Genomic DNA, 27,779 nt, shown 5'->3' with positions numbered 1-27,779 from the left:
GGGGGGAGAAGGGCAGGATGCTGGTGTTCCCCAGCAGCCTCTATTTATGCTGCTGAAGGGAGCACGGCACACACCAGCCCAGCCGCCACAGCAGAGGGAGCCAGCACCGCCACAGCCTCCCTCTGAGTGGCCAGCATCCGCCCCATCGCCTCTGCCTCCACCACCACCAGGAGCAGAGCAGCAGGAGCTGCCTCTGTCTCCACCACCACCAGGAGCAGGGCAGCAGGAGCTGCTTCTGTCTCCACCATCACCAGGAGCAGAGCAGCAAGAGCTGCCTCTGCCTCCGCCACCTCCACCAGCAGAGGGTGAATGCCTGCTGGTTCCACATCCACCGTCGTGGGAGGACTGCTTGCCCCTCCCACCTCCACCAGCAGAGGGTGAATGCCTGCTGGTTCCGCCTCCACCGTCGTGGGAGGACTGCTTGCCCCTCCCACCTCCACCAGCAGAGGATGAATGCCTGCTGGTTCTGCCTCAACCGTCGTGGGAGGACTGCTTGCCCCTCCCACCTCCACCAGCAGAGGATGAATACCTGCTGGTTCCGCCTCAGCCGCCGTGGGAGGACTGCTTGCCACTCCCAGCTCCACCAGCAGAGGGTGAATACCTGCTGGTTCCGTCTCAGCCGCTGTGGGAGGACTGCTTTCCCCTCCCACCTCCACCAGCAGAGGGTGAATACCTGCTGGTTCCACATCCACCGTCATGGGAAGGACTGCTCCTGCCCTGCCTCGCACCACCCAGGGATGCCTGCCTCGCATCGCCTGGGGCTGCCTGTTCCACATCGCCTGGGGTCGCCAGGGATCCTGCTTCGCCTGGGGTCGCCAGGGATCCTGCTTCGCCTGGGGTCGCCAGGGATCCTGCTTCGCCTGGGGTCGCCAGGGATCCTGCTTCGCCTGGGGTCGCCAGGGATCCTGCTTTGCCTGGGGTCGCCAGGGATCCTGCTTCGCCTGGGGTCACTACACTGTGGTCGGAGCCCCACGGAGGGGAGCTGCCGGCCATGAAGAAAGGGGGGGAGGTCAGGAGACCAGCTCCCCCAGCCGCACTTTCGCGGCCGGAGATCATGTGGTCAGAGCCCCACGAAGGGGAGCTGCCAGCCATGGAAAAGGGGGGGGAGGTCAGGAGACCAGCTCCCCCAGCCGCACTTTCGCGGCAGGAAATACTGTGGCTGGAGCCCCGTGAAGGGCAGCTGTCAGCCATGAAGAAGGGGGGGGAGGTCAGGAGACCAGCTTCCCCCGCAGCAATTTCGCTGCAGGAGAAAGGGTGGCCAGAGCCCCACGGAGGGGAGCTGTCGGCCATGAAGAAGGGGGGGCAGGTCTGGAGACCACCCCCAAAAATTTTTTGGCCAGAGGAGCTGGCCGGTGCGCGGGCCATTGGAACACTACGGCTGTTTGGGTGGGAGGAGGACATCCCACCGTGGCCGCCACCTTTGGCCCGTTGCTGCCCCTGTTCCTGCGCCGGGACTGCTGACCGGGACTTTGGGGACTAAGGGGGGAGGTGGCCGAAAAGGCCATGTGTGCTGCGCACAAGGGGGGGCATGTGTGGCGGAGTGTCCCGCCCCTATTTATTATTATTTGTATTTTTGTTTGCGGCGCGGGTAAAAGCGCCGCGTCTTTTGTTATTATATTTAAAAACCCCGTGAGGATGCATGGCTGATCAGCTACTGATTATTTAACTAGCTGACAGTCATGCATCCTTACCAAACGCGTGCAGACTCTGGCCGAGGGATAATAAGATAATTACCAACTAGTTAATCCCTCGGCCAGAGTATATAAACCAGCAGCACTCTGCACTCGGGGTTGAGAGTGTAGAGGAGAGTACGGGAGAACGGAGAGAGAAAATAACATTTAAAAAAACAATTGCTAAAACGTGCTGGATTAGCCAGCACGACACTTACTTGTTTGTTTGTTTATTCGTTTGGCCCTCGCGCCTTTTTGTTTTGTGTTTTTGTTTAATATTTTGTTTTGTTTATTAAATACGCTGAGTGCACTAACACTCGGCTTCAACTGCCCATCCACTGTTTGGTTTGAGTTACTTCCTGGTCCGTGACGTCATCCACATCACCACTGCGAGCCAGCCTGCCACAATAGTACATAACAGTGATACATGCTGAGGGTACAACGCTTTCAGGATTTTCAACTTCTTGTTTATGGTGAATTGGTTATAATTGATCAGTTATTTTTTAAGGCTTATTTTGTTATAAATGTGTATATATACAGTATATGTATACATTTTTTAAGTATTTATTCATTGGCACTCAAATTGTCTCAAGCTGCACGTTTTTTGTTGAGAATTTCACCCCTGGCACAAGCATAGCTTTTTAAGTCACAAAAAGGTTATTTTTGATGTAATATACGCAAACTGTCGGCGATTCTAAACAGGCAGCTTTCATTTTAATTGAATATTTCACAATTCAAACAACAAGTAAACATATTAAAAGGTACTGACAATGTCGACCTGTGGCGGAGTGTCCCGCCCCTATGTATTATTATTTGTATTTTTGTTTGCGGCGCGGATAAAAGCTCCGCGTCTTTTATTATATTTAAAAACCCCGTGAGGATGCATGGCTGATCAGCTACTGATTATTTAACTAGCTGACAGTCATGCATCCTTACCAAACGCGTGCAGACTCTGGCCGAGGAGTAATAAGATAATTAACAACTAGTTAATCCCTCGGCCAGAATATATAAACCTGCAGCTCTCTGCACTCGGGGTGGAGTGTACAGAGGAGAGTACGGGAGAACACGGGAGAGCGAGCAAAAACAATTGCTATATTTAATATACTTGTTGCTGTTTATTTGTTTGGCCAACGCGTCTTTTTGTTTTGTTGTTTGTTTAAATATTTTATTTTTGTTTTGTTTATTAATAAATACGCTGAGTGCAGTTGCACTCAGCTTCAACCGCCCATCCATTGTTTTGGTTTCTACTTCCTGGTCCGTGACGTCACCACTGCGAGCCAGACTGTCACACGACCCAAGGGAGTTTTTCAACCTGAAAAAAGAAACAGGGACCAGGGGTCACAAATTTAGATAAAGGGGCATTCAGAATAGAAAATAGGAGGCACTTTTTTACACAGAGAATCATGGGAATCTGGAACCAACTCCCCAGTAATGTTGTTGAAGAGGACACCCTGGGTTCATTCAAGAAGCTGCTTGATGAGATTCTGGGATCATTAAGCTACTAACAACCAAACGAGCAAGATGGGCCAAATGGCCTCCTCTCGTTTGTAAACTTTCTTATGTTCTTATATCCTTTACTACTTTTACTACTTATATCCTTTACTCCAGTTATGCTAACCTCTCAACATCAGTAAGAATCCATCAACAAACAGTTTGATGTAATGTTTTCCGAAAATAAAAAAAAACAGGAAGCCAATCTGCTATACAGTCAAAGCAAACTATTACAATAAATCACTTCCATGACATTTTAGCAAATGTCATAAGGTTGCCCTCACACTATAAACCTACTATTTTAATGTTTCCTGTACCTGTGCTAAATTGAAAGGAATTGGGCACCAGGGAAAAACATGGACGAAAGCATAAGGCAGCATTAAATGAATCACCTGGGGGAACACGTTGTTATAACAAGTTTCCAAATCTCTGTTTTCTGTCACCGTTCTTATTGGAGAAAGGAAACGTAGAAGCCCACAGCATTTAATGAGGGTCAGACGCTGCACTCGTAGGTACTGTAGCTGGCCTGGGTAAATCATTCTCTTTCCATGCAAGCATGCCTATTAGGTAGTGTGTTTGAGTCCTGTGATGAAACACAGAATATAAATACAGGAAATATGGGATAAAAAAATACCTATTTACTTAGCATGTGGGAATACTTCAACATCTAACTTCATATTTCTGTAACGTTTTTCCAGACAACACCATGAAGGCTGACCTCATACATATAATAAACCTGCAAGGCTTTTCCACTACATCCTCCTGGATGCACTCGCATCACCTCAAACTCAACCTCTCTAAATCTGACCTCCTTTTCTTTCCCTCCTCCTCCTCCCCCTCCTCTGATCTCTCTATCTCTGTTCCTCTGGAATCTACCACACTCTCTCCCTCTTCCTCCGCTAAGAACCTCGGAGTCACCCTGGACCCCTGCCTCTCTTATTCCCAGCACATCTCCACTCTGGTACACACTTGCCGATTCTTCTTGAGCAACATACGAAGAATCCGACCCTTCCTCACCAACTACGCCACCCAGCTCCTGGTCCAGGCCCTGGTACTCTCCCGCCTAGACTACTGCAACTCCCTCCTGGCTGGCCTCCCTGCGTCCGCCACCCGTCCGCTCCAGCTCATCCAGAACGCTGCTCGCCTGGTGTTCTCTCTGCCTCGCAACTCCACTGCTCCGCTCACTCCACTGGCTCCCGATCACCGCTCAATCCAGTTCAAGACTCTTGTACTAGCCTACAGATGCCTTGACCAGACTGCACCCAGCTACCTCCAGACCCTCATCTCTCCCTACACCCCCACTCGACCTCTCCTCTCCTCCTGCACTAGAAGACTGGCTCCCCTGCCTCCAGAGCCCGCTCCTTCTCCAACCTCTCCCCGCAGTGGTGGAATGACCTTCCTACAGATGTCAGGACTGCCCAGTCCCTGACCACATTCCGGCGCCTCCTTAAAACTCACCTCTTCAGACAGCACCTGTAGAACCCCTCTTTTTTTCCCTCTGGACACTTATCACTCTTCCTTAAATATGCTTTACTTGCTCTTATCTGCCCCCTATTTTACTGCATTTAATCCTGTATTTTAGAGTACTGTAATCTGTCACGAGTGTTATTTCATCTGTAGTAGTTTGTATATAATTATATCCTGATGTAACTACCACACTGTTATCGGCTCCGTTATTGAATGGTATTTTGTTATACTTGTACTTGCTAGAATCAAAGTCATTGTATTTGTATCTTGCTCCTAATTGTATTATTACTTGTACTGTGATTCTTGAAATGTATTTTTGTTTACAACTGTAAGTCGCCCTGGATAAGGGCGTCTGCTAAGAAATAAATAATAATAATAAATAATAACATACAGTTATTTACCGCTGTATGTATGGATGCATGTGTGTATATTATATATATATATATATATATATATATATATATATATATATATAGATATAGATATAGATATATATATATTAAAGTTTTTGCTCAAACAGCCAACTTCCCAATCATTTATTTCCTTAAATGCCTATACAGGACATCTAAGAATATCAGTAAATGAATAACATAAAATGTTTTTATATTATTTTAATAGTAAAAAGTATCAGTGCAAAGATTCTGTGTGAAAACCCGAAGTACTCTACTGCAGCATTTTGTTTTGCTACTCTTACTTTATTGATAATTTCCATCTTACAGTTGTCCTGATGCAAAGGATCCATTGATTATTAGTGGTATGTGTCTCCATGCCTGGCATGACCAATAAAATATTACAGCCAGAGTATTTATGTGTGCATAAAAAAGACAATCAATACAGGGCATTAAAGTAAACATGCAATTCATACTGGAGCAGTGCACTGGAGAAAAGCTGCTTCCCAAAGGGCATCTTACAGCGAAAAAGCAAGGGTGGAAATACAGTAAAATACAGAAGCTTAGGTGAAAAGACATACGAACACAAAGATGTGTTTTAACAAAAGTGTATTTTTCCACTGAAGTATTTCTTGTTTCTGAATCTGAAAAGATGTTTCTAAAAACAGCCTTCAAAAAAATAGCAAATCAGGTATTTAAAATAGCATATAACTCAGCCTAGATTAGGATACCCTCAACAGCTTCTGTAAAAGCTTCTCTAACAGAATGACAGAATAGAGTTTTAAATATACTGCAGAGATGCAATAGATAGCAAATAAGTCTGTATATTGAGACGAGCTTGATCAATATATAACCCCCCCCCCCCATGCATGGTATTATGTAGTTAGCAATGCCTTTCTCAGTGGTTGAACATGCATCTGTGTGTTTACATTGTGCATTATTTCAGAAATATCTTATAGTTTTCTATATAACTGATGCAAGTAGTTTGATGCCACATTTTTGGCCTATCTAAACATTGCACACAAATGCAAATCTGTTTATTTAAGTATATAATTATCTTTTTTTCCCCCAGAGACAATATACAGTAAGTATCACATTGTACAGATAAAAAGATGAGTTGTCAGCATTTCAACGATAAATCGAAAGCTATGAAGAGATCTTTGCAAACTACCATAAGTAAAGAGATAAAGATGAAGGTTGCATAGCTTTTTTCACAAGATCCACCAATTATAACACTGCTAACAAAAAGGAAAGAAAGAGGCCTATAAGGTGATATTCAATTATAAATCAGGTAAACCGAGACAAAGAATAGTTTACTTCATTGCCATTTACAGAAGAATAATTTAGTAACTGCCTGCCTCAACAGCTTGGAGCAGCCACTATCAGCCACCTATCAGCCAGTGATCTGACACTAAACCAGGGTTAAAACAGATACTGCAAAAACATAGAGAGGAAAGACATTTAATCCATAGATTACTATGGACTAAACTGCACCAGTGGCAGGACTCTGTACACCTGCTCTCAAGTCCTTTACTGCGACAGAGAAAACAACAAGCCCTGCAGAGTGCACCAAACCCTGCCGAAACACAACGAATAACTATTCCCTCAATCCACTCCCGCACCCCCTCGCCACCCAAACACACTTCTTATGTGGCCACAGTTATTTCCAATTGAATGGCTCTTGGGTAATCAAGCCATGAGTCAACTGGGACGACAGGTTGTCACAGTTTGTTTTATGCTAAATCAGCTTGGAAAGATCCTTTTTTTGTGTTTAATTTACAGGAGCAAGGTTATCAGGCTGTAAGATATGATAACACATTTGTGAAGTGTTGGCAAAATGCTGCATGTTCTGCAATAGCAATCGTCTCTGTTTGAGCACAGCAGAGCACACAGAGTTATTAGCCTAAACTGAAGAGGAATCCCAATGAGCCAGCGACGCCAGACTGCAAAAAAACTGGGACAGTACTCCAAGGAGCTGGTTTTACATCTAAAACAGTGATGGGTCATAACAGCCCCAGGGCTGAGTCACTGGCCCATTTCATAACTGCAAATTAATTCTGGACAATGGACATTTCATTAAAGCCGAATTCAAATTATGTAATCATTGATAACCTAATATAGAGAATAGCTTATAAACATCATTAAACACATCCAATCAGGTTTGGTGCATATGACAGAATCTGTTCCTGTATTTACAGTAAGTGTAATTCCGTGAACTGTTTAACAACCTAAACTAAGCCCCTAACTTAATGGGTTTATTCAATACCAAAAAGCCACCATCCTCATTATTTCCCTGTTCTATGGGGTATTTGATTAAACTTTCCAGATGGGAGGTATAAATGTGTATTAAATTAAAGGGTTTCTTATTTTTTTCCAGTTCTCTAGTAGTACTGAAGTTTTATTAATAGCTCCATAAAACAGGGAAATAATGGCTAGGGAAAGAGATTCTACCCCTTAGTCATAGCATGCACCTCATAACTTTGTTAAGTGATGGATGTTGTAATTGCATTCAAGGCTAAACTTGCATAACCTTTGGCAAAGAACATCCCACTTCATCAAAGATGTTGTATAGCAGTTAGAGGTCTTCACAGGTCCAGGTGGACCTGAGGAACCGAGACTAGACCCGAACCAGAACAGGAAGAAAATCCTTATGCAACACTCGGGTCGGATAAGGTATATTCAATTAATGTTAACATCTTACAGTGTATACCATTGGAAATGTGAAAAAACGCCAAGTTATCAAAAGTGCACAGCCACTTAAAGTGGAGATATCAAAAAGCCAAGTTTCAAGAAACCATTGGGGCAACCTTGCCCAGCACAAAGCAAATAGGAACAACTGTAAAAGCGATGCGGATTGCCCCAATTGTTTCTTCTAACTTCGCTTGTGTTTTTGATACAAGTTAGAATAAACAATTGGGGCAACCTTGGCCCCCATCGGTTTTACAGTTGTGCCTATGTGACATTTTCGTATTGGCTTTATATTGTTAAAGTTTTCACATGTGGCAATACTGTCCTACAATTACATGATACTGTGATCATTCCACTGTGTTATGCTGTGAACCACAGCTAAGTTTTAAAACAGAGATAGCAAATGCTTATCATAAAAGTTTACCAGTACTTTAAAATTAAGGACTATATAAGGACGATAAATACTGTAACTAATTAGAAGACCTTCTTTGTTGTTCTCCAAGTTGCTGCAGTGACATTGCAGATGCCAGAACGAGTTACTGTAAATGAGATACTGTTTTAGCAGACAGATCTAATTCAGTAAACATCTATTTGAGTGTTTGGGGAATTAGAAATATAAATGAAAAACTGAAAAACGGCAATTCAAAAACAGTCAAAATTCCCCAAAGTAGCAAAACCGCCGAATTTAAACCAACCAAAATGTCCGTTATACGGTATGTTCCCGCCCCTGACAACATTTGTGATTGACATTTATTGATGTCATTTCCTCCCAGCCCAATTCAGACTTTAGAATTCAGTCCAGCCTGAGGAGTAAAATTGGACTACAGAATTTAGGCTCCCGTTCGAATTCTGAGCCAGCTCAAGTAATTTAAAAACATGACAACGAAGGGGGGGTGCGGGCTACTTTTGCCAGTAGTTCAGTGAAAATAATGCAATTGTACCGACACTGAGATCAATGTATTCATAGATTATTAAGTGTGACTTTCAGATGGTAAAAACAAGCAAGGTGCTCTAAATATTGTATATGGTTAATCTAGACAAGAAAGAAGAAACCACCTTTGCCACATTGGTACAGCCCTGTTACGCTGTAGCGTTTAAGTTCTAGTGTGTCACTGCGATGTACTGTAAACACAGAAGCCTGAACAGTGTCTACATCAAATTCTAGTGATATTCCAAAAAGTTAACCTCACATGCAATATACAGAAACGATATGTTCATATTTTACACAACTAATAACTATCTCAGAGTTTATCTCCCAGTCATGTCTGTGTGAACCAAACAGTAGTCCACAGTTTGAGTAAAACCTTATGGTGTCGGGTGCGTTTGCTAAAACTAACAGCAAAACCACTTTTTCTTTTTTTTTCTCGTTCACAGCTGTAACGGAAATATTACTTAATCTGCTACTTACGAATACGTCTTTCAGCACTTTCTCATAAGAGAAATGGAGGCTGCGGTTGTCTGCAGGATCTTTGGAGAGATCAAAACTGTAGCTGTTTGTTTGCTTTCCTCCAGCAGTCAGGGCCTGACAGAGCTCATCGACATAAATCTGTCTCTTCATTTCCATTTCTTGGGCTTCTTTAGAAACCTCTTCTTCAGACACTGGTATCGACAATAAAAAGAAAAAGTATTCAATCACACACTAGCACAGGTTCACCCAAACAATCGGGGGGGGTGATCTTGGTGTTTTGTCTTAAATCAAGTTGATAAAATTGGTTAATTACATATTTTTTTAGTCTCATATGAAATGCATTTAGAGCAGTGGTGCAACCCTTTTCAATGTAGGGACCAACTAGGTGTTTTCCCCACGGACCATTTTTCACAACAGCATTTTTAAACAAATTTGTATGTGTATGTGTACATGTATAAGTACATGTAGAAAATAAAGTATTTATATAACGTACATAACTTCACATTAACTTCTGTTACTATATGCAGCTAACCTATCCAAAAACGTATTGAAATAACAGTATATGGCAACACTGTAGCACATATATTGTTGGAAATGAAAAGTATTAAAACTGTGGTTTTCGTGTTTTTGTTGTTTTTTATTATTATTATTATTTAGTTATTTAAACGGATTTAGGAATATTCAATGCAGTGCGACACATTTATGCCGCGTGAAAAGGCTGGGACAGCCAGATAACGTTTTTTTATTTATTTATTTTTTTCCCCCTGAAGTTCAGTGAACGTAAACTGTAGAATGAGCACAGATTAGAAAGCAGTGCATTTACATGAATGCGAGATGTAGATTTTATTTTTTTTAATAATGCTGGCTAAAAAAAAAAAAAAGTCTGTAATTTTGACAAGACAAATGTGACTTCATGATGTGTAAGTTATTTAGTTAGAATTTTTTTCACATTAGAAAGCTTTCTCAGTTAATGGCGGCTTTGACAGCGATGCCTGGTATTGCATCAAAGGGAGCTGTACTACATGTAGGCAATACGGCCTGACAGGGTGTCCGTATACGTCAAATATACGGACGCCTTGGGGCGTTGTGCGGCACAAGATGAAAGTCAAGTATATTCGACCTATACGGACATCCTGAAGGGCCTTATTGCATTTAATCCAGGTCAAACAGTAGATTTGAAAAAAAAAAAAAAAAAGCATGAGTAATTTTTCAGGTAATTTTTTTTTTTTTTTAATTAAATATCCTTACATCAATAAAGGGAACACAAAAGTAGTCCCATTTCTAACCTTGAGCTTTGATGTGTTGAATTTTACATTGCCATTGAAAAGATCCACCCGGGGGCGGAGTTCAGACAGCACTGCATTCATTTTTTTTTTCTGCAAGTGCAAGATGCTGTTTCAGCAGAACGGAAGTAAACAAAAAATGTGAATAATGACGCCTCGGAGAGGGGAGGATAATGTGCAGAACTGTCTTTCTGTGTTTTTCTGTAGTGTTTACAAACTGCTAAAAAGACATTATTTGAAGTGACAAAGTACCGGTGAGAATATAAAGACTATTTTTTTCCGTTTTGCCATCTTCCAGTTCATTTAATTATTCTCCATTCAAATCAGGAGGTCTACTTACTACTTTTGGGGTTTTGTTGCTGGTAATTGGTCACTCAGTTTGATAGTTACTGTATATTTGTAACTGTAAACAAGATGGCTACCGGTACTTTAAATTCTGTGAGGCAGCGCAGTGATTTCAAATATGTGACAAGGCTCCAACTGTCAACCTCGACCAATCACATTGCTTGTTTCACGTTCCATTGCCAGCCCTGGATTATAAATTAATTTATAAACACACCCGTGATAAAAGAAAACAGATAAAGGGGGAAAATGCAGACTACATACATATCTTATAACTGTATATCATGTGGTTAAAAAAGACTGTGTTGTGTTGCGTCGTAATGTTAGTAGCACAACGAGTGATTTTGTAGAAATTGTTTTTTGCAAGAATTGCGTAACCGGATTTTGAGAGTTGTTTGCGGAGCACCTGGAGTTTACTCACGGACCACAGGCTGGGAACCACTGCCCTAATGTAATTACACCTGTATTATGTGCAGCTGAGTGTACATGATTCCTTATATGATTAGTTCATAAACCTTTATTAAAATCCTCTTGTATTGCATGTAAGAGAACTTGAACTGATGAATACAGCTACTGTACAATCACTGCTTGTTTCAATGTACTTCAAGACCTGCAGAATCAATCAGTCAGGTTCAGCTGTTCACATACTGTATTACACGAGATTCAAGGATTACAGCAAGAGCCAAAGTCCAGTGTTTCAATCACCACCACATACCCTCAGGCCCAACATCATTTCCCAACAGGTGCACTTCATCGCAATGTAATCATGGCTTTCAGTGTTGTAAGATGAGCAGTCATTTAGGTAAAATATATCTCACAAAATCTTGTCATAGCAGGTGTATGTTTTACACACACACACACACACACACACTTCTGCAAATGTAATAACGGATTGGATAAAACTGCCACTGATCGCAGGCATGCTTAGTGAAGAGGTTGCCTTTCCCATAACTATCCTTTCAATCACATTTCTGGATCTTTAGGCTGCAATGTGAATGAACCCCCCTAATTCAACATGATTACCTTCACTTAAAGATCCAGTATCGTATTTAAACTTCATAGTGTTGAAATGTACATGCATTCTTTTTCAATTCCAAACAATCTTACCTTAACTGTGGACTTTTTTTTGTGTGCTGATTTTGAGCAATTCCTTTGTGCACTTTCAATTTCAACCCCAGAAATACATTTCCAGCCATCAAAATGCTGCTTAAAAATATCACTGACTTGTTTTTGAAAGACTGCAGGATTCACGATGTACCTGCTTTTTCAAGACACAGTGGTCTTGGTTTTTAATTTACTGTATATAATTACCGTTTTGTTAAGCAAGTAGTCTTAAAAACATGTTCATACTTCTGTGTATAACAGCTGTGATCTAAAAAATATCACTTCATCTGATGACAAAGATTTTAAAATGTATACAAAGAAAATATTTACAAATACCAGCCAGCAAATTGAATCTTTCAAACTGCGACTTAATGTTCCTCATAATGGTAGCATGTGTTAGAGATGAACCAGGAGTTCAACGTTACCTTTCCCAGTCCAAGCTGACTGTCCATCACACAAATCCACACTGAAACCTGACCCAAGATCCTCTTCCCAGGTTACTCTCAGGAAATAGATTTTTCCAGGTTCGGATGAAACTTCAATCCTGCGCACGCTTGTGTCCATTCTACAAGCACCTGGCTTAAATCTGCTCCTAAAACAAATAAAAAATAATCTGGATTTAAAGAGACACACCCTATGGCAGCACAGCTGGAATTTTTACATTACATCTGTATATTGTGAATAACAGATGTATTAAGCAAAGACAAGAAGCTGGACTGCTGTAACTGGCAGGTAAAATCCCTCTCTTTCAAATCATATGCATATCAGTTATCTTACATAATGCATTCTTCTTGTTGTTTAAGGGTGTTGCAGAAATCACCTTAACACACTTACATTAGTAAGGTAAATGTGATTAAAAACCTTCATACTTAAAAGGAGTACATAAGGACCTTTTTATTTTATTGTGTTGCATGTTCCCATGTGTTGCTACAACTGTTTATGTAAGGTGTGTGTATTGTTTTAATGTATTTTTAGACTTTGACCACTTTTTTAAACTTTTAAATTGCATTCCCTGTCTCAAGATGGCTTCACATGTACCCGCATGGACCTTTCAGAACTACATTTCCCATCATCCTTCTGCTCACATATGTAACTGAGATGGATTTACCAGTGAAATGCAGTTCTAAGAGGTCCATGCGGGTATATGGGAAGTCATTTTGAGGCTGGGAATGCAATTTAAAAATTAAAAAAAAAAAAGTGGTCAAAATGTAAAAAAAAAGAAAACATTAAAACAATACACACACCTTACGTAAACAGTTGTAGCAACACATGGGAACATGTAACACAATAAAATAAAAAGGTCCTTATGTACCCTTTAACCTGTTTTTTAAGAGAAAACTAAAATTTGGCTGTGAGACGTATTATTTGCTTTACATGAGACCACAAAAACATACACAATGTGAGACCAATATTTGGGATCCTGAAATATTGAATGGCCCAGTAGCGCAGTCTGGCTGCATTATTTTTAAATGACTTAGTCCTTGTAAAGGCAATTTAGAATTTAACGCCAGAAAATCAGCTCTGTCCAGTAGGACAGCCTTATATTACTACTGTACAGTATAAGCAACAGAGCTGCAATACAGTACATTTTAACCGCAAGTATTTAGTTCTAGCAACAGAGCTCTGAAAAACATTTTTGAAAAATCTTTTTACTTGCTATAAAAAACTAAATAAACAAAGCCTCCTGATTTACTTCTTCCATGTGTTTTTTTTTTAAATTAACAGTAAATGTACTCGTAAATGAATGCACACCCTCTCTAAAAAGACGGCTCAGCATGACACTAGAAATTAAATGCCTCTTGCAGAGCATATCAAGAGTGCCGAGCTCTTTGAATTAATAAGAAACCATATGCTGTAGTTCACCACAATGAAGGACGTGCAATATAATATGATAGAACACAGTGGTCACATTGTTAAATGGTTCCAGCAAATGAGCGAGAATCAGGGGATCCTGTTATTGAACCACAATTGAAGGTTGAGATTCAGATAAAAATGACATGGCAGCATTCAAACAGGAAGTGTTACATCAAGGGCTTTAACACTTCAGTTGAATTTGCTGATCACTGCAATGTTCATGGGATTACCAGCTAGGCCACGGGTGGGCAACTCCGGTCCTGGAGGGCCGGTGTCCCTCCTGGCTTTTGTTCCAACTTTACCCTAAATTACTTAATTAGACCAATAATTAGTAAAAATTGAAACAAAAGCCAGGAGGGACACGGCCCTCCAGGATCAGAATTGCCCACCCCTGAGCTAGGCCTAGGCCTCGAAGTTATACTGATAGCACTACACAGGGAAACGACACAAGACTTAAAACGGTGTGTTAATGAGGGATTGAGCTTCAGTCCCAACCAGCTAAAATAATGGGCACATTCATGACCTTGAATGAGCTTAACCCTGTGCTGGAGGAGACCTTTAATAAACACATTGCAAAAGTCAGGTCTCTATGTCCAGTTTTGATGATTGAGCCTCATTCTGTTTAAAAAAAGGTTCATTCTGGTATTATCCACAATGGTTAATAATGTTTATGAGTTCAAAATGAACCAAATCAAAAGATTAAGACGTACCAGGAGATTGTTATCCATAGGCGGTGTGTGAGTCTTTCGTCTCCCTGCATTTGAACCCATTTGACACACACACATTATATATATATATATATATATATATATATATATATATATATATATATATATATATATATATATAATCAAGACATATAATTATTTTGTATTACTCTGTTACTAGTGAGTCTGAATACTAAGTTTCATTCATTGTGTTGAGTCTGAAAAACAGTCGGACTGACAGACACAAATAAAAGCTATAAACCGGATTTATTCTCATCTTGTTCTGTATACTAATTTACAGCACAAAACAGACCTCGAAACCACTCAGGGATGCTACATATATATTTGACATTGTTTTTATCCCTAACATAAGGCTGCCAAATAAATTAAGTTTAACATAGCGCTAGCTTGTACTTTAAAACATGTTCTGCCTATTTAAGCAAATTAGAAAAACAGTAAGGATAACAAGCTGCACTGTTTTTTTAAAACCTTTAAATCCGCTGTCTTGTTCTGCAGTCCTACAGTACCTACACCAATTTCAAACACCATTTCCATCACTTCACACCAATTTAAATCAATTATTAATAGTGACTATTAAGCTTCTAAACACGCACTTAATATTGTACTTATAATCAAGGGGCAATCAACGTATTTCTGAAGGTATATTTGGAAAAAACATAACTGCACTCTTATCGTAAACTTTCAAATATCTATATGGGGCTCAGATCGGTGGGAAGAATGGATGTTAAACCAGCCAAGCATTGTCTCCTCGAATGACACAGAAATGCAACTAAATCCTGTATTTTGGACCTTGGTGATACTGCAACAGGACCGTACAGCCTTGTTTACCTGTGTATCCGAAAACTGTCTTTGGTAAAGAAAACCATTCATTTTCATCAGAATATTAAAATATGTTTTCATATTTAGAGTACAGTAAGCAGGTAGATGCGGTTTTCTGCTTTCCTTTTTCAGAAGTTCAAAAGACCTCGCTTTCAATGAAAATGCAGTGAAGGACTGGAAAAATCTAAAGAAAAAACTTCAGAAACATTCGTAACCTGGCACCACAAACAGTGTTCTGAAAGGTGGCATTTGTTCAAACAGTCGAAGGAAGTATGTTATGACTGTAGCATCACAGTTATCAAATTCCCACAAAACGGTGGTGTGTGGAAACAGACAGTATGCTACGAAAATATTTTGCCACAAGTTCTGTAAAACCAGAGTCGGATGAAGCTGTTTGTATAGATAACAGCAATTTGAATAAATGTAGAAATTGTGAAGAGGATGCTCCAGGCAAGGGAATGAGCGAAAAGGATTCATTGTTTTTGTCGGCTGCCTACTGCAGCGGTATGGGGGGCTCAGATTGGCGGGAATAATAATTGATTATAACAATAATACACATTCACAGACATGAGGGTCACCTTAACCAAAGGGGGGACAAATGAAGGTGATTTAAAATGAATAGCATGGAACACAGTTTGACAGTGATCCCTTAGGTAGACAATGTCAGGCTTTAAGGACTGGAAGATTAGTCTTTAACCTCATAAAAAAAGATGACACTGGCTTACTACTCAAGAAACCCCTTTAAATTACCCATCTGCAGTATTTATCTTGCATCAAATATTCTGGGAAAGATTCTAAACGTCCTCTATTGTAAATTAACACAATTTTAAAGTTACCAAGGCAGAAGCAAGCATTTCGGAGAGCAAATGCATCACTTGTATTACAGATTCTCGGGAATGACCACTGTACAAGGCTCAGGATAAAGTACCTAATTTGTTTGACAAACTAGTAGTCCTGATTGTCCACAGGGATCAATAATGCAGGCAACATTACCAGTCCCGCAAGAGAAATCGTACTGATGGATAGAGCTTTTCCTTTTCATCAATCTGTCGGAACATGCCATTTATAAAGTTGCCATGTTAAGCAAGACACAGCTGGGGCTAACTTGCAGAACAATATATTTAAAAATCAAGCAAATGTGGCAAACTGTATTTCACCAACAAAAAAATAATAATAAATTAAAACTTCTCTTTTGGCCAGCCAATAATAGCGCACAGATTTCATATAAACACCTTGTCTATTACAAAGACAGACAAAAGTAAAGCAGGAAAAACTCACTGTATTCTACTGTACAGTACTGTATGTACATGAACATCAAGTGTTAATAATTTAAAATAAAGGTAAGTTTAGTTTAGCCCAATGTACCTCTTTAAAATAAAGGTACACTGGGCTCAATTAAACTTTCATCTAAATCCATCTACGACTAAACGTATGGTATGTGTTACAAGTTGCATAACATACTATACTGTGAAATGTACCATCCCAAGCAATGTAACCCAATTCAGAATGGGCTGTCAGAGGTTTCAGACTGGCTTGGGGTGTAGAGACCTGAGATCCTGCTGAGCATACCTGTTCAAAACAGCCCCGAAACTAAAAGGCCCAACTACTTTTATACTCCAATTTTGTAAGGTTACTTTGGATTCATATAGTTGTCAGGTAAGGTTAATTCATACAGGATAAAGGAATACTTTGAGGTGGCCTAATATCTTTTTAAAGTACTGTATGAAGGAATTGATTATTTCTTGGACTTTAAATTCACAAGAGATGGAAGCACAGCTTTAATATTAAGTATGTTTTGTGTTTTAATTTACATTCAGCTAATCATGCAACATAAAAAAACAAAAACAGCCTGCCAAGATGGAAGTTGCTGAAAATCAGTACACCAATGAAAATCAACAGGTAATTATTCCCTATAATCTTCCAGATCTAATGTTACCGTTCTCAGCAGTGACCCAAGTTAACACACTTTCATCAATACCTCCTGGCCTGTCAACTTAGATTTACATTTCTACAATATTGTGTTCAATTATCTAAAAAGAACAAGTCCATAAGTCATGTTGTCTGCAGTGATTAGAAACCTCATGATTACACACCACAGCACTGTGTTAGGTCAGTAACGATGGTATAGTTAAGATACTGGACATTCTCTGCATGTTCTCCCCTTGTAACCAGTATTTACCTGCAGGCTAAGCCAGTACAGAAAGCACTTCAAAAGGACCAAGAGGGCTATATCTTTGGAAATTAGCAATTGGAAGATGACCTACACACTTTTTTTGTAGTCCCAGCCCAATCCTGCAGTGCATTCTCGTGTAAATGTTTCTTACCTGTATTTGCAGAAAGTAAGACTGTGTATACTGTACTTCCGAATGTGTGTAATTATAAACACGTTGCAGATGTGGAGATGCCTTATAATTACTGTACGCCATCTAGTATTTTAACAGTATTTTAGCATTTGCAGGCATACAGAAAAGGAAGAAGAAAGAAAAGGAATAATTAAAAAACTGTATAGATGGATATTTACTTTCAGCACTAAGTAACTTTACAAAAAGACAACCCAGCTACAACTACATTTCAGTGTCTTATATTTCAAGGAAAAAAGTCAGATAAAAACCAAATATTCAAGATCTGTATCATCGTGATCCCATGCTGTATATTGTGACAGAACGAATGAATCCTAGTCAACAATTTCCCTCCCGATCTGTGAGGGCGCTGTTTAACAGGAACAGAGTGCCTCGTAAGGGTTGGTCTGGCAGTTCATTCCAGGGTCAGCGGAAGCCAACCAGCCAGGAAGGGGGCAGAGTCACAATGCCCAATGCCATCACCCTACAGCAGTATGCAACGTGTCAGTCATGGATTAGAGGAGACGTGACTGAACTAGCTATTGCAGGGGGCGTGACTAAGGGTATAATTGGGGATGTGACGATGTAATCTGTTCCTTTGATGTGGTTACGAGATTGACCAAAAAGGAAATGGACTGCAAATCCAAATGCGAGTGTTAAGTGTTTTGTTTGTTTTGTGGAAACTAACTGCCTGTGTTTGTCACTGATAGACGGCTAACACGATCCGGGAGCTGTCGCTACAGGCCAGCATCGAGCCCGGACTACACTGCACCACTTGTCACAGTAATTGCCTTGCCCTGCACTCGGAGCACACACTGTCAGGAGAAGTGGCCGGGTCTGTGTTGTGTATTGTTTTGTGTATTATTATTTGGGGACTGAATCCTGTGGTTTAAATGCTGACAATACCCATTGTTGGGTAGAGTCAGCATTATTATTTCACAGTCTCAAAACAGAGAACAAGGTGAAAATAAAGAACTGTAACTGTAACGTAACTTTGATTCTGACATTGTTGGAGCACCTGCATCACCTATTCACCTGAGCACTGCATATATATATATATATATATATATATATATATATATATATATATATATATATATAATTTTGCAAGGTGACTGGATTATGTAGTTCAATAAAAAGCAACTAAACAAAACGTTGGTATTTTTTCGCCATTAAAAAAAAAAACACATTTTGTTTTTAAGAGATAAAAAATGAGTTTTCCAAAAGTATTATACACCTGAAAACGTTAGAGCCGCAACAAAGAACCAAAAAATCTGTACGAAAAATACCACACAACCTGATACTTAAACATAGGAAGTGCCAGCAGAGATAATGTTCTGCAGCCGTCTGTGCTATCTCTTCAAATACTGCTATAAGTAACTGAGTTGAAGCATCCCACATCTAGAAGTGCAAAATTGCAAGAGAGTGAAGTAAGAGATTTGTATTTTATCAGCCCTTTCTCCTAAAGAGCCCTTGGCAATGCAAAACAACCTTTTTCTTACAGAGCTGACTAAGAGCGAGGAGTGGTCCTTGTGAGCTGATTTCTGTTTGTTTATTTAATTGAAAAATGTCTACAGGAAGACCTATTGAGAAGCTTGACGACACTGTAAAGAGAGTCAGCTGCTGTACTCCACTGTACGAACTTTATACAGAGCACAAACACATGAGGTAGTTTGAAAAACAACATCTGAGAAAAGAACTTAAAACATTGTAAAGCTATAAAAAGGCAAATCTGAAAGTTACCCAGTTTGAATTTGCCTTTAACAAAAAAAAAGGAAGAACAAGCACAAATTACAAAAATGTACATTTGTTGTTTCATATGATCATCTAACAATACATTTCATAAATGTATTGCACCTCTCATATGGTTGGATAACAAAGCAGATATTCTACAACAGTCATATCAATTTGGCAATTGTCTAAATTTATTTTGCAAATCAACACAGAATGAATGTATAAAAAGTATTTTTCACTGTTTTGGTGAGAGACTGGCCTATGCTAACAGTCGGCAAACATTAGACATTTACTTTCATGTTTGCCACTTGCCTTCCTCAGTTTTCATTTTGTGGATCCCTATTCTAAAAGAAAATGGTGTTCCCCAAACAGAAGAATATAAGCGAACCACAATTGTACAGTATATTTAACTTTATACCAAATATATAAGGCATTTTCCCCTTAATTCTTCCAGGATATTAGAATATCTGTATTTGTATCAGTCATAGAGAATAGCTTTTTAACCCAGTTTATCAAATTATTATTTGGTCATTGCTTTGGTGGTTTGCAGAATGTGTAAACAGAACAAACGTTGTACTTGTTTGTATAGCTGTAAACATTCAGCGAACCCTCTTCAGCTCTGATCACTTAAAATAATAGCACCCTGTCCCCCTGAATCCATTTAGACATGATTTAATGCTTTCCAGGTGTGCAGAACTACACAACCATGGGTTAACCCGTCTTGCTTGTTTTAATCCCTTTAATTTAATATACTGTAGGGGAACGATTTTCTAAGCAGTAATGTTAAAATCTCTTTTACACCCAACAAGAATTGTGACTGATGGCTGATCAATAGATTTTTAAAAAGTACTGATTTTTTGTTGCTGATAGCTCAGTCTTTAAAAATGTGTCTGGAAAAGAACATAACATCTATCACCTGTTGCCATACCTGAAGTGGACCTTGAGATGACCTCTGTAATGTTACTACATACAGTTCTAGTCAAAAGTTTAGATACCCCCAATGGAAATTTATAATTTCTCAAACAAATTATAGGAAAAATCTTTTGTAGCAAAAGTTTTGCTTTTGTGGATGAGGAAAAAAGTTATAAGAAATAGATGACTACAATTATTTATTTCAGCGATTTTTTTTTGCAAAACTAAAAAAATGCTTATTCAAAAGTATTCATACCCTGACAAGGAACATGAAATTAATAGCTAGTTGAGATACCTTTAGCAATAACAACCTGTTTTAAATAATTAGGATATTTGTCAATGAGCTTTTGGCATGATTCTTTAGTGATTTTTGACCACTCTTCAATGTAAAATTGTTCCAATTCATTCAAATTCCAGGGACTTCTCTTGTGCACAGCCTTCTTCAACTCATACCAAAGATTCTCAATCTGACTTTGACTAGGCCATTCCAGAACCTTTATATTATTCTTCTTTATTATTATTTATTTCTTAGCAGACACTCTTATCCAGGGAGACTCACAATTGTTACAAGATATCACATTATTTTACACACAATTACATTATTTTTTACACATTATTATTACATACAATTACCCATTTATACAGTTGGGTTTTTACTGGAGCAATCTAAGTAAAGTACCTTGCTCAAGGGTACAGCAGCAGTGTCCACCTGGGATTGAACCCACGACCCTCTGGTCAAGAGTCCAGAGCCCTAACCACTACTCCACACTACTGCCCAATTGTTTAATGATTCTGAAGTAGATTTTGATGTGTGCTTTAGATTGTTGTTGTGTTGGAACGTCCAGTTGCGTTTTAAACCAAGTTTTGTAGCGGAGGGTTTCAGATGATGCCAATATCTTTTGGTATGCTATGGAATCCATTTTACCATGTATTGGTACTAAATTTCCTGTGCCATTAGAGGAAAAACAACCCCACAGAAGGATATTACCACTGCCATGCTTGACAGTAGGTATGGTGTTCTTTTCTTTGTATGCCTCACAAGACTTTCTCCAAACGTAACGACTATCAGCGTGACCAAATAGCACGATTTTGGTTTCATCACTCCACAAAACATTTGACCAGAACTCATATCCACCATTCAAATGCCATTTTGCAAACTTTAAGTGTATGTCCTTGTGACATTTTCCTAAGAGTGGCTTTTTCCTTGGTCTGCGACCATTGAGACCATCACCATGCAATACTTGACCTATGGTTGAAATGGAAACCCCAGTCCCACTTGCAGCCAATTCACTTTGAATATCTTTGGCTGTCAATATCAGATTGTTATTAACCTTCCTCACAATTCTTCAACTTGTTCTTGGTGAAAGACCCTCCTTTCTTCCAGACCGAGGGAGCGTTATGATAGTACCATGAGTCTTGCATTTCTTGATGATAGAAACAATAGTTGAAATTTGGAAACACAAATGCTTGGAAATCTTCTTGCATCCTTCTCCAGCTGTATGAGCTAAAGGAGCTATCTGAAAGGTCTTCAGATAGCCCTTTACTTTTTCCCATATTGACTTCTTGGTAATGACGGCAATCATCCTATGCCTAACCTTTTTATACTCTCAAAGAATGTTCACCTACAATCCAGCATTTTCTAGAATTAGGTTCTGCATTATCATAATGACATTTCTAGTACCTTGTAGACAATACTATCATAGCATCAAAGGGTATGAATACTTTTTAATTAGCATTTTTTGAGTTTTGCAAAAACATTTGCTGAAATAAATAATTGTATTTCTTGTAACTTTTATTCCTCATCCACAAAAGCAAAACTTTTGCTACAAAAGATTTTTCCTATAATTATTTGTTTTTGAGAAATTACACATTTCCACTGGGGTATGTAAGCATTTGAGTACAACTGTGTACTGTCTGTCAAGCATGATTTTCTCAAGCAGCAAAACCTTTGGAACAGCAATCTGCAAGTGCAACATCTGATGCAAACACAATAGCTATATAATCTGTTTCAATTCCTCTTTATAGAAAGTTTTTCCCTCTTGGAAACTAATGTTAAGGACTGCTTCTTTATAACTATAACTAGGCAGATCAAAACCCAGGCAACTGCAAATGATGGGAATTGGTATGTGAAAACAACACATGTAAACTCCATTTTTATTTAAACAATATGTTTACAGTAATCTCTCAATCATGTCCCTGCTGCCACAATCAATTAACATCAATCGCTTTGTAAACATTTTGTGGTGTTTTATTTCACCTTTTATGGAAAATATTTCAGAAAAGATTCAATATCTTGTGTATCATCATCGATAACCGCTTGTTGAACCAGAATGAGAACTAATTAATTATTATCATCAGTGCAACACTAGCAGCTACTGTGCCTTGTGGATTAAAACCCGTTTTATGAAATGAGCATTTAAAATAACATGGAACTTTTATTTTACTATTATAGGGATGTATTTGTTTATTTTCTTTCTATCACTTCTTAGTTTAATTTATCACATCCTGGTGACTTTTTAAAACTCCTGTATTTGTGTATTTAAGCTCTAAGTAGTCCTAAATCAGGTGCACCAGAGTGTACCCAGCCATTAACCTTCCACACTGTAACACTCTGTTCTAATGGATGTGAGAACTGTCACATTTGTTGTATGAATAAGAAACTTTACCTAGAGAAAAGATGGTCATGTGTTTCTTACATCCACTAGGAGCACAGTGTTGTGGGAGGACAGGCGATGATTACCAGGAATCCGTTATCCAAAACGAAATTCTCCAATAAAAGCAGCAGTGTGGAGTAGTGGTTAGGGCTTTGGACTCTTGAGCGGAGGGTTGTGGGTTCAATCCCCAGTGGGGGACACTGCTGTTGTACCCTTGAGCAAGGTACTTTACCTAGATTGCTCCAGTATAAATGGGTAATTGTATGTAAAATAATGTGATATCTGTATAATGTGAAATAATGTATAATGTGATATCTTATAACAATTGTAAGTCGCCCTGGATAAGGGCGTCTGCTAAGAAATAAATAATAATAATAATAAAAAAATAAAAATCTGTGCTATTCCACAATTCAAATAAAAGGCTAAAATGGCATCATCCATCCCCCTGTCACATTATAATAAGATACGCAAAAAGTACTATTGAATAACAGTTAACACAAAAAGTATTTATTGGTACACTTAAAGTCTAAGGGAGTTACAAGCTCACCAGTTCCATCAAGCAATAATATAAACACATTTACCATTTTACTTTAGATTACAACTACTTCTGTGTAAAAATAGTATTCATATTAGTTTATCTTTGAGTTACTTTTTGTCATCTGGATGGCTATTGCCAAACTCATTAACCCGATCTTTAGGGGTGACCGTTACCGTTTTTGGGATCTTCTTCAATAGTAACAACACACTGGATCCTGAAGTAAACTGCAGCTACGTTTCAGCATGAATGTGATGGTGCGCCTCGTTCAGCCTTGACCTCTGTACACCAGAAGCAGATTTATTGAACAAGTATGTTTACGTAAATTTAAAGCTAAATTGCCTGTGTTGATGAGTATATATGATAAGTGTATTTATCTGGTTATCAAACAAACAGAAAAAGTGTAAAACTAAAGATTCTCCGACAACATAGAAAATCTGTGTTTTTCCTCATTATTCCACAGCAAACATATTCCTAGGATTCCTGATGATTACACTCAGGTGTAGCTGATATATTTAGAATTCTGAGAGCTCTATTGAGGCCACTGGTGTGCTTTAAAAATTCTAAGTTTTAAAGTCACCAGGATGACAGAAACAGAACAACACATTAGCTAAGATACCTTTGATATTTCATACCCGTACCAATTTGCTCTTAAACATATCATTGCAACCCCAACACTATGATACCACAAGAATGACAAAGTCCCCAGTACTTAACGTCATCCTTTAAAACACTGTTCGCTTATCTGCAATTAACTTTTCTGTTTCTCATCATTGTTTGTATCAAAAACTGTGCAGACCACATACAGTACCCACCAAAATCTAGGTCAGGAAATGTCTCAGCGTTACTGCAAATATTACAAGCTACCACTTTCCAAACCCCTTGGTTTTCTTTGCAATTCAATAAAACAAAATGATAAAAGGCCTATGAGAAAGAAAAAGAGACTTTTAGCAAGCACATAACCAATCTGCTACAGCAATTAGGGTCCACTATCAGGGTCATGCTGCAGTTTTAGCCCACAAAACTTCCTGGGCATCTGACCAGTAGGGATTGATCAAGGAGTCCATGCGGGACTGCACAGGTCAATGCAACGCTCCCTGTGGGTCCCTGCAGCATTAGATGACTTTCAAGAAAAGCTAGGAATTGTCCTTGTTCCGACCTTCTATAGACATCTCCTTTAGTATACCACACTTTGCTTTGCCTGGCTAAAGATAATGACTGAAATCACTGTGTCATAGTTAGATGCTTCATAGACATTAATTTGTTTGGCAACAGTCAGTGCACCTGTGTACTGTATGCTTTAGTGTGTAGCACAGATAATAAGGTAATTACTGCTTATTATTCTGATATTTTTTGTCAGAAAACCATTTCGGATCCTGTTTTATACAGCCCGAACTCTTATATTAATTCCAAGGCGTTTATAGGTTTTAGTCTTCCTGAACAGGCAAGTTAAAATTCTATTAAATGTAACGTACTGTAGGGCACTGAGCTGACTCACATATTTGTTAAGTGAAACTATATAGCTCTCTCTCCCTGAGGTTACACGGGAAATCTGCTTCTTTGCTCTGATTTTATTAAGGAAATCTTTATACTTGGTAACAAGCTGAAAGCTTTTGGAAGAAGTCCAACAGAACTTTACTACCACTAATACACAGCAGGGACCCCATAGTGTTGGGTCTATAAGCCATTATAAATACACAATTAAAAATTGCCCTGCGTCACCCATTTACAGTAACTCTTTCAGCACTAAGTAACTTTACAAAAAGATAACACGATAACTACAGTAGATTAATGGCTAGATTCTCAAAAAAGAAACACACAATAATTGTACTAAAACAGAAATAAACAACTCAGACATTTTCTTTAGAGGCTTATGAGGAAACCATTTTTATGTTCTTTGAACAAAAAAGCTATCTCCCAAAAATATATGTGTAGAGGTCCCTGACTGGCTCACCTTGCAGAAGCACAGGTTTGCATCCTGGCTCTGCGAAGTAGGCCGGTCTTCGCTGGGGACTCCAAAGGGAGCATTGCATTGGCTCTGGCGCTCTCATGGGTTAGCGAGGCAAAACTGTCAGGGACTGTTTTCCCCTCATCAAGCTACAGCGAACCCTGCTGGCCAGGCAAACAGGGAGCTCAAAGGCAAACACCTGCAGGGCTGGTCTTTGTCCTCCAAAGGTCGGTATTTCACGGACATTCGAGTTCCGAGTTCCTGGGAGTTAAAGGATCCTGGCTTGGTCGTGGGATCGGAGGATGCCCACTGAACCTTCAGGTCTCCTGAGCCGTGTGGAGAAATTGCTGCAGTGAAAAGTGATTGGGCATTCCAAATTGGGAGAAAATAATAATTGGACACACTAAATAAAAATAAATAAAATGTGCAATGCATTTAACTAGCTGGGAGTTGGGATGCCTTGTATGGTATTTGCAATGATGTTAATGTTTCTCAATATCGACAGGTATGTATTGCAGCAGTATAAGGCCTTTACATAAAAATCTAATATTTGTTTAATTAGAAAAGCCATCTATATCAAACTACTGCAAGCCTAAGACTGTTTGAAGATACACCCATCACCACACAAATATGGGGCATACTGTACCATTAGTCTTATATCGATGACTTGTTACAGTTTGAATAAATACACAACGACCAGCAGAACCTGCACTTAAATCCTGACCAGATTCTCAACAAACTCCAAGCCAGCCGATGCGTACAGTTTAGGGGTTTCATAAAACTTCAAACTTTTGAATTAGTCTTAAGTGCAGACTACAACAAAGGGTGCCAACATTATTTATAGTAATTGAAAAATGTAATGGAACTCTAAGGTTGGCTTAGTGTTCAAATAGCTGCTCTCCCCTATTGAGGCTACAGGCCATTTGACAAATTAAAACTCTCCTGTTATCGGTGTTATGACCATTATTTGAAATGGACAGGAGAACTGCAGGCTAGCCCAGGTGAACTGTCTGAAAACAAGGCATTAAAATTACAGCAGGGCATCATTTGACACTTTTATTAGGCTTATCAAGGTTTACAATTCGGCCAAAATGGTTCACAATTCAGCGCACATCCCTCCTCGGATTCTGAATGTCATTTCCTTAGCGAGTCGGACACAGCTGACTGCCTTTGGAAAGCCTTCCTGTCCGGTTACTGTGTTGAAATGGGTGGCCTCTGAGCTCCCTTTGTAGACACATAAACAAACAGTCCACCTCTTTCCCAATCATTTGGCTCATTTGTAAAAACAAGCCGGGCTTGTGCTCGGGACACACAGCTTCATTTTCACACTATCTCATTCATTATTTTGCTTCTCAATAAAAACAACGTGTAATTTGGCCTGCTCCCATCGCCATTGCACTGGAGCCATCAATCTTACTCAGGATGCAAGCGAGCCATATACAGTAGAAACTGAGCCTCTTCTACTTTTATTACAATCTCGGCAGTGTCCCCTGAGGATGGCTTTTTTAAGGGAAGTTTGACTCTAAATCAATGGTCAGGTCTGTGGCACAGATGTAGGATTGTTTGTATTGTTCCAAGAGCTTTCAATCCCTCAGTACCTCAAATCAAAAAGGCTTTTATATATTTTCTCTAAACCCTTACAAAAGGAATAATTGAGGTGGTCTCTGATAAAAACAATAAAAATAAAAAAAGCTTGTTGAAAACGTCATGTCCCTTTTATTTTTAAATTATGTATGTACCATGGGTTACAAGGGGAGCCAAAGAGTCTTTTTACTGAAATTATTTTCGAATGCTTCTTACTTTCATATATGTTCTTGGCACACAGACAGCACGTACAGTTTAAAATCTAAGGAAGGCAACAAAATTAACCTACTTTCTTTTTTTTACTACCACTTAGAGAAACAGAGTTTACATTTCAGGTTTACACAATAGGAAGATTGTAAGATCAAATCAAACCTTTATGATGTTATCTGTCATTTTGTCCACCCTCTGACCTCCCCCTCCCAAAATAATAAAGAATTTAGTAGACTTAAAAGAATTTGCTGGATTTAAATGTTGTTCTCTAGTGTACAGCAAGTCATACTGTAGTTTTCTTTTTTAAATCACAAAAAAACAAACACACACTTTTTTCTTTTTCAGTTACATTGCACATGTCATCTGGGACAGAATCTTGCTCTCCTGCTGTGGGGGACTGTTTACTTGATAATGCAATTGTATAGGGAAGAGTTACCAGAGCAGAAAATAAAAAAAAGTAAGGCAGGATCTATCCCAGTTATCAAATCCATACCCAGGCCACCTTTATTTATAACAATGAAGTGACACATGAAAGAGAAAAAACGATTGGAAGACATTACAAAAGGCAAGCAAACGTAATGAAAATGCCATATCACACTAACATTGACGGACACTGTTGT

General features: G+C 39.2%; 1 protein-coding gene across 4 annotated transcripts in view; it reads right to left on the bottom strand.

Annotated features, from left to right (window-relative positions):
* The window catches only part of LOC117404049 (DNA repair protein XRCC4), a 159,307-nt gene that overhangs the window by 129,247 nt on the left and 2,281 nt on the right, over positions 1 to 27,779 (bottom strand). For all 4 annotated transcript variants that reach the window (XM_058986840.1, XM_058986833.1, XM_058986821.1 and 1 more), the window contains exons 2-3: positions 12,268 to 12,434; positions 9,114 to 9,304 (exon numbers count right to left, since the gene is read on the bottom strand). In XM_058986840.1, coding sequence (XP_058842823.1) covers positions 9,114 to 9,304; positions 12,268 to 12,406 — 330 coding nt within the window. In that variant the 5' untranslated portion in view covers positions 12,407 to 12,434. The remainder of the gene's footprint in view (positions 1 to 9,113; positions 9,305 to 12,267; positions 12,435 to 27,779) is intronic.

This window comes from Acipenser ruthenus, chromosome 2, assembly GCF_902713425.1.
Source record: "Acipenser ruthenus chromosome 2, fAciRut3.2 maternal haplotype, whole genome shotgun sequence".
NCBI classification, from domain to species: Eukaryota; Metazoa; Chordata; class Actinopteri; order Acipenseriformes; family Acipenseridae; genus Acipenser; species Acipenser ruthenus.
This window is presented reverse-complemented; position numbering and strand designations above follow the sequence as displayed.